The 8,286-nt window shown below is 31.0% G+C and overlaps 1 protein-coding gene across 1 annotated transcript; it reads left to right on the top strand.

Moving 5' to 3' along the window:
- Positions 1–3,378: 3,378 nt before the first annotated feature.
- Positions 3,379–7,375, top strand: LOC127128662 (protein LONGIFOLIA 1). Its single transcript, XM_051058027.1, has 5 exons — positions 3,379–3,671; positions 3,991–4,224; positions 4,369–5,993; positions 6,078–6,231; positions 6,510–7,375. The coding sequence occupies exons 2-5, from the start codon at positions 4,071–4,073 to the stop codon at positions 7,106–7,108; spliced, it is 2,532 nt and encodes an 843-aa protein (XP_050913984.1). The 5' UTR covers positions 3,379–3,671; positions 3,991–4,070; the 3' UTR covers positions 7,109–7,375.
- The last annotated feature ends 911 nt before the right edge of the window (positions 7,376–8,286 follow it).

The raw sequence follows: 8,286 nt of genomic DNA, 5'->3' as shown, positions 1-8,286 counted from the left end.
ACAACCATATGTCACCACCACATCTTATTATAGCCCCGATGATTCATACGATTCCACCACATCCCACCATAGCCCCCCACCAATATACACCCAAACATCACATCGCCAAAGCACTCAACCACCACATGACTTTCTTACACTACAAGAACCATTGCTTCATTACCAAAATAATTCAATGTTCCAATTCAACCAATCAACCCATCCACATGTAACCCAATCACCACGACCAAACTACAAGAACATGGGCACTAAACTCAACTACGACACCCCCGATCTTAGGGAGAAATGATTGAAAAATTCTTTAAAATGCTAGGACTCTCACACCAACCACCTTTGCCTCAGGCCAATACTAGGAGACCCTATACACCTCATAGAAACCGTGAGAGACCTCGAAGGCAAGCGAATGCGACGGGATGTGGAACTGGGATGCGTTACAATTGAGCGAGTCATTGATTTTCTATTCAATTAGTTGTGTAATTCAATTTTATGAAATGATATTATAAATTATTTTTAATTTTCTATTTTATTTCAATTTTTTTATTATTAAAATGATTAAAAATTAAAATAAAATAAAAATCTTAAACAAAGTAGTAGTCACTCCCTATAGCACATGCTCCTAAAGGATGTATGCATGAGCCACTTGCACTGACATTTTCTATATGCAGTCGCCACATGGTGCCTCTATACAAATTTTCAAAGCATGCACCACTCATAATAACTACTTCTCTTATCAGTAATTTTTTTTATTTGAAACATAATTAGTTTCGTAAATTATTTAAAATATTAGTTATTTTAGAATATAATTTAAAAATATTGATTATTTGAAAGAAAAAAATCTATTTTTTGAGTAAATCTTCGTTTTATATATATATATATATATATATATATATATATATATATATATATATATATATATATATATATATATATATATATATATATACATATATATGTATATATATATATATATGTATATATATATATATAGATATATATATATATATATATATACATATATATGTATATATATATATATATATATATATATATATATACATATATATATGTATATATAGTATATATATATATATATATATATATATATATATATATATATATATAGTATATATATATATATATGTATATATATATATATATATATATATAAATATATATATATATATATATATATATATATATATATATATATATATTATATATATATATATATATATATATATATATATATATATATATAAATATATATATATATATATATAAATATATATATATATATATATATATATATATATATATAATATATATATATAAAAATATATATATATATAATATATATATATATATATATATATATATATATATATATATATATATATATATATATATATATATATATATATAATATATATATATATATATATATATATATATATATATATATATATATATATATATATATATATATATATATATATATATATATATATATATATATATATATATATATATATATATATATTTCTTATTGGAATATCTGGATTTAGGGCCACATTTTCTGCTGAAATGTATCAACCAAAAAGCACATAACCAACAATATTGATTTGGTATAGTGAACAAGTCCTACACTTTCTTGGTTGGTAACATACAAAAGTGCTATTAATATTCCATATCCTAGTACTATTCAATTCCCTTTTTCATAAGGTTTAAATTTTGACCCTTGCTGAGAATTCAATAGATGTTTTTATGTTCCTTTTTTATCAGTGTATTTATGTTACTATGTTCAGCAATTACAATTTCACAAAAATATTTAGGTAAAATGTAGCAATCATGTAATAAATACTTTACCACCAAAACAATATAAACCTCTTTTGTTAGCAAAATGAACCAACTAGTTGTATAATATCAGATGTTCCATTTTGAAATCACCTACATGATATTTTGTTTAGAGTTTCATATTGAATAAAATATAAATTAAAAACATATTTATAAGTAGATTACATTGTTGCTATGACATTCAAGTTTATAAAGTTGAATTAGACATAATCTAAATTTTATAATATGAGAGTCCACATTTAAATAGGACAAGAAAGGTTGTACCACAAATATCACAACTCTTTATGTCCCTTCTTAAGTGTAACAAAGTGAAACAAGTGTATTTAAAATCAGGGTTTTAAAATACAGTATGCGACTGCAAAAACGGTCGCGACAAAACGGTATTGACAGATATCGATATCGATACTGTTATCACCGTTTTATATGTCAAAGAATAAATTGTGATTTAATCACGCCGCAACGACTGCAGTCAGTATCGCGACACCTATATCGATCGAAATCATGAAAGTCACGACGCGACCGTGAACGTTTTTTTAAAACCTGGTTAGAACCATCCCACGTATCATGACGTGTGAAACACGAGAGTCCATTAGATCATATCCAACAATTGACAGTCACGCGTGAAGTGGATCGAACATGACTCCAATAGTTATAGGTACACTCGACCCTCTATCCTTTTTCGGACATATGATTAGGGCTACAAATCATTTGACCTAGTCAGTCCCAAACAAATTTAATCCAAATTTCAAATATTTTCAATTACAATATGAATCTTAATATTTGCAATTGCGATTCCATATCATAATTTAGATCTATGGTCGTCACCCATATGGAAAGAAAAAAAAAAGCTAAGAACCCATGAAAGGGCAGATTAGTAAAATGTGAAACATCCATGAGAATAATTGAACAAGTGGTTTTGATCTTGCAGCTTTAAACTGAAGATCTCTATCCACTTTTTGTTATTCCATTGAATAATGGAATACAGATCCATTTCTTCTCCTGTTTAAACTCCTTTTCTTTTTTCATCTCTGACAAATTCCACATGGTAAAGGAGAGAGTTCTAAGCAACAGACCCACCCCACGTTGTTTTGTTCACATGGAACTAGTAGGAAGGAAATGACCTTATAGTAATACATCTGTCCCACACATGCATTCCTCTTTCCTTCTCTTGTTTCTTTATTAACAATTTCGTTTCTTTTAACCTTTTCTTTACTTCTCATCGTCTCGTCTCAGACAAGATTTGATCTGAATACGTGTTTATAAGTGACCTTTACTCAAAATTTTATTAAACCACCGACAAGTAGGTCATTTTTATTGACCATTTGGTTCACCTCCAGGTTTTCAATAGATATGTACCATATTTTGTACTGGTTGAATAGAGATCACATAATTTAAGTTGTCGCGCTTAAAATATGAGTCGTTTATAAAACAATACATTTACGTGCAAAAATTAGTAAGTCAATGACTATTAAACCGATGTTAGACGGTTCAAATTTCAATATATATTTAAATTTTACAAAAATAATATACGAAAATAAAAATCTGAACCGTCTGATCTCAATCTGGTGACGTACGTAGTCAGAATTGTAAGCAACCTATTTTTCAACATTCATATAACTAAACACAAAACAAAACAAACACATACTCTGTCTTCTGGCCTCTGCATATTCTTGAGAAACAAAAACAAAAACACAGTAAAGATAAAAGTATTATTCCTCTGCTCTCTGTCCAAACTCAGACATAGAAACCAAAAACATCTCTTCTTGGGTCTCTCAAATGAATCTTTCTTCACTTTCTGAGCTGTTAGTTAACAAAAGGTAAATACTAAAGTCTATAATCCAGTTTTTGCAGCATTTTGGAATTGCTTTCTTTTCACTTCAATTTTATCTTTATATTATATCATTGCAAATTCTAGTCAATTTATTTAGGAAAGTTTTAAATTGCACTCGTAATATAATCCTATGTGACACAGACACCTCTGAAAAAATATGTGTCAGATGTCTAACATGTGCCAATATCAGTATCAGACACCTCTCAGAAAATGTGTGTTAGCAGTCTAACATGTGTGTCACTTCATAGATGTAAACTTATGATTCTGAACTTAAGATTGTTTTTCTTTTCTTTTGCATTGAATAGGGGCATGAATTTTGTTTAACAAAAGAAAAAGAAGAAGCTTTGTGGAAACTTCATAGTTGAAGAGAAATAATCAAATAAACATGTCTGAAAAAGGTTTGAAGACTATGAAAGATGAAAAGAATGATTTGCAGAAGCAGATTGGGTGCATCACTGGATTTTTTCAGCTCTTTGATCGCCACCGTTTCATCACCGGCCAACGCAATAGCGGTTACATTCCGAATTCATCTTCTTCAGGTATTCAAGTATTCAAGTCTTCGAGTTTTTTGTGATTTTGTCACACAAATGTTAAGTTCGGATTCTAATCCTGGACACAGTGTTCAGTCTAATAATATCGATATTTGTCAGTTAGATCTAATTCGAAATTAACTTCCTTCTTAGGTGTAAAGAATCAAAAGATTGCGAAAGAGAAGCAACAATTGTCTACCGAATCATCGATAACATCTGTGTCTTCATCATCTTGTTCATCTAGCATGTCGTCCATTGATTTCAATAGAATAATCAAGAATGAATCGTCATCGACCAAACAAATTCAAATTCCGAAAAAAACACATTCGAGCCAACGGTCACTTGATTTCTATGATGTTGTCAAAGATTCGATGCGTAGAGAAGGTAAAGGTTTATATGTGAAAACATTAACCAATGAAGAGAAAAAGGGTCAAGCTTATGCGTTGAAGAATCAACACATAGACTCTCCGAGGCCTATGCTATCGAAGAAATCTTTCGATGAAGCAGTTAAGGTTTCGAAAGAGCCGTTACATAATCTTTCGAAGTCGAGAAAACCACAATGGGACTCACCGCGACTCTCTTATGATGCAGTGAAATCTGCCACAGTGCATAAGGAACTTCCTAGGTTTTCCTTGGACAGCAAGCAAGGATCCGTTAGACGGATCAACGAAGGAAACAAGGCTCGCAACGTGTCGAATGGTTCACAAAAAGAATTAGAAACACCAAAAAGATCATCAAGTGTTGTTGCTAAATTGATGGGACTAGAAGGTCTCCCGGACTCGACACAAACTTGTCGGACTTCTATCTGCTCAACCGATCAAATAGAGCTTACCGCAAGAGCCAGCACAAATGATGTATACAAAAAACACCAAAGTTCGGCGCCCCCGAGCAATAGAAGGGATGATGGTTCACTCAAAAACGTGACACAACATTCGCGATTTGCTCTAGAATCGACGACTCCGTGGAGGCAACATGATGCAAACCAAAGTTCTTTGTTACATGATTCCTCAAAGGGAAGTGATTCTGAAACAAAAGCATCAAAGTCCTCGCTTTCTGTATATGGAGAAATCGAAAAAAGACTAGCGGAACTCGAGTTCAAAAAGTCCGGAAAGGATCTACGAGCCCTTAAACAGATTCTTGAAGCAATGCAGAGATTTACAGATTCATCATCTGACACTAGGAACAATAATACCAGTCTCAGTGAAAGTTCTAAAGTCCAAAGCCCGAGAATACGACAAAAGGACTCGGGATTCGTCACGGTTGAGTCGTCGTCGAATTCAATCCGTGATAGTAAATCGCCAATTGTCATCATGAAACCAACAAAAGTGACTAGAAAATCCAACAATACTCCTTCAGCTGATAAGAGTAATTACTTCAGAACTTCAAAATTGATGCAATCATCAAAATCTTCTCAAGACAGAAATGGAAAAAACACCATCAAGTCCGGTAACATAACGGTTACCGGGAGTCCAAGACTTCCGAAGAAGTTTGGATTCGAGAGGCGTTCTCCACCGACTAGTGCATCATCCGGTTCCCCGATTAACATAGGACAACGTAATAGGCAACTTATGGAGCTTTCGACTTCTTCTTCTTCGTGTTCAACACATAGACACGATTTCTCCATTTCGCAGGATAAAGATGAACATTTTAGTGAGACGAGTTTTCGGAGAAAATTTAAGCATCATGTTAATGTCATTTCTTCGGATTTCGACAGCAACAGAAGCTTGAACACTCTAGAAATTGTTCGGATCGATCAATCAGAGAATATCAATCAAATTGTAAGTATTTCTTCATTGCATAGTTAGTTAGACTTTTCGATCAAAACCAATTCGTTAAACATTATTTCTTTTTTTGTTGGTCAGGATGAATTTGAAGAGTTGAGGAATGAAAGCTCTAAGGCTGATAAAACTGTCACCGCGGAACAGCCGAGTCCTGTGTCTGTTCTTGATGCTGCATTCTATAAGGAAGATCCACCGTCTCCGGTGAATAAGATATCGAACATTTCAAGAAAATTAGGTAAGCAACTTAGATCGAATTTCGTACATCAATCTCATCTTAAGTCTCGACTCGTACACGAGTCTCATCTTTCAATGCCACTTGTTTACACTAAAGATCTGTTTCACAATATCGAAAATAGTTCTTCCGATTCACTATATGAATCTTGATTCGATAACCAGAATCGAAATTCGCTCGTCAAATGAACTGATAAAGCCAATGTACATTTTATGGCTTTACGAAAAAAAACATCATCGAAAAGATTAACATACTGATTTTCTGTAAATCTACTGCTATAGGTGAAGCTTTATGCATCGATGTCGATATTGAGGAGAACTCAGTTGATCAAATTCTTCGTGAAATTGATTGGAACGATGAAAAAATCGTCAATTTCAACAACATCGAGAATCCTGATCACAAGTATATATCAGAAATCCTGATAGCTTCAGGTCTAATCACTGATCGAAACTCTAACGAGTTACTTCATTCACAAGGCACCTTGATTAACCCAAAGTTATTCATAGCGCTTGAACAAATGAAGACAAATATGTCGCGTTTCAATATTGAAGACAATGGGAAGAACATTTCCATAGGTAATAGTCCTGAGAAACTGCAAAGAAAACTCATATTCGATGTTGTCAACGACATTTTAGCAGAGAGAAAGCTAAAAGGGAAGAAGCTTTTCGAAGAGCTATGTATAGAAATAGACGAGTTACAACCTCGAAACATGAGTATCGGCTTTTTTCATGAGGATGAGAATTCGATAAGTCTATTGTCGAGAGATTTGAAGGATCGAAACACAGTTTGGACTAACCGTTGCAGCGAGAAACCGAATATCGTGTTGGACATCGAACGGTTGATCTTTAGAGACTTGATAACTGAAGTTTGTGAGAGATGAAGTTGAAAGAAAATTTGGTTGTTCATGCAAAAGCTGTTTCCTAAGTAGGAATTTTAGATAAGGAGTTTGAGGATGGAAAAATAATCAGTTTTCACAATCTGCTTAATTTATTTTGATTTGTTAAGCAATAATCTGCTTAATTGACAGTTTGATCTTTGTTTTTCTTCATGTATTTTTTATAGTCTATGTTCATAAATACATGGAGAAATACAGATAAGTGTATATGAGTATTTACTTTCATATATTTAAAAGAATATTGAAGTTGAATTTTCTTATTGTCTTGTGCTAATTATGGTTCATTTTGTATGATTTCATAACCGGTGATAAATTGATAATCATGTGGTTCAATTGAGGAACTTATTTGGGTTAGATGAAAATATTTTCAATAAATTATTCAATTTGTGAATTACAAAATTGCAAACTAAAATCAAAATGGGAGAAAAAAAAGTAAGGAAGGAAAACGAAATTGGAAATAAATGGGTAGAAAATATTAAGATCCAATTACTTTAGAAATGGGCATAATTTTTTTTTAATTGAATATATATATATATATATATATATATATATATATATATATAATATATATATATATATATATATATATATATATATATATATATATATATATATATATATATATATATATATATATATCAGTATTGCATGTTCAGTTTGTTGGACGTTAATATGGAAGTAGAAAAACGGTTTAGATTGAGTGAATAGACCTAATTTAAAATTCAACTGTTGTTTTTTAAAATCAGAGTGTTTTCAAAACTAGTTTGCGAGCGGAAGGTTTGATGCGAAAATTAACACTGCTCGTCTCACAAATATCAATGATTAATGTGATGAAACACTAGGTGTGGATTGATTCAATTGTGTAAGAAATATTGACAAAATGATTCAATGAATGAAATTCTAATGTCAATTTGGTTCTCGGACAATTAATCACCAACATTGCTTAAAAAGTTATCCAGTTCCAACAAAACATAATACTTACGTAATAAATCGCTATCAGTGTATAATACGAAGGAATTTGAAAAACCTAAGCATGCAAATACTATGAAATAAAATGCAATATATATATATATATATATATATATATATATATATATATATATATATATATATATATATATATATATATATATATATATATATATATATAGAGAGAGAGAGAG

Source organism: Lathyrus oleraceus, chromosome 3, assembly GCF_024323335.1.
Source record: "Lathyrus oleraceus cultivar Zhongwan6 chromosome 3, CAAS_Psat_ZW6_1.0, whole genome shotgun sequence".
Classification (NCBI taxonomy): Eukaryota; Viridiplantae; Streptophyta; class Magnoliopsida; order Fabales; family Fabaceae; genus Lathyrus; species Lathyrus oleraceus.
This window is presented reverse-complemented; position numbering and strand designations above follow the sequence as displayed.

Coding starts and splice junctions, on each gene's coding strand:
- LOC127128662 (XM_051058027.1), top strand. CDS start 4,071: ATGTCTGAAAAAGGTTTGAAGACTATGAAAGATGAAAAGAATGATTTG. Junction 5,994..6,077: donor CAGAGAATATCAATCAAATT/GTAAGTATTTCT, acceptor TTTGTTGGTCAG/GATGAATTTGAAGAGTTGAG. Junction 6,232..6,509: donor GAACATTTCAAGAAAATTAG/GTAAGCAACTTA, acceptor CTACTGCTATAG/GTGAAGCTTTATGCATCGAT.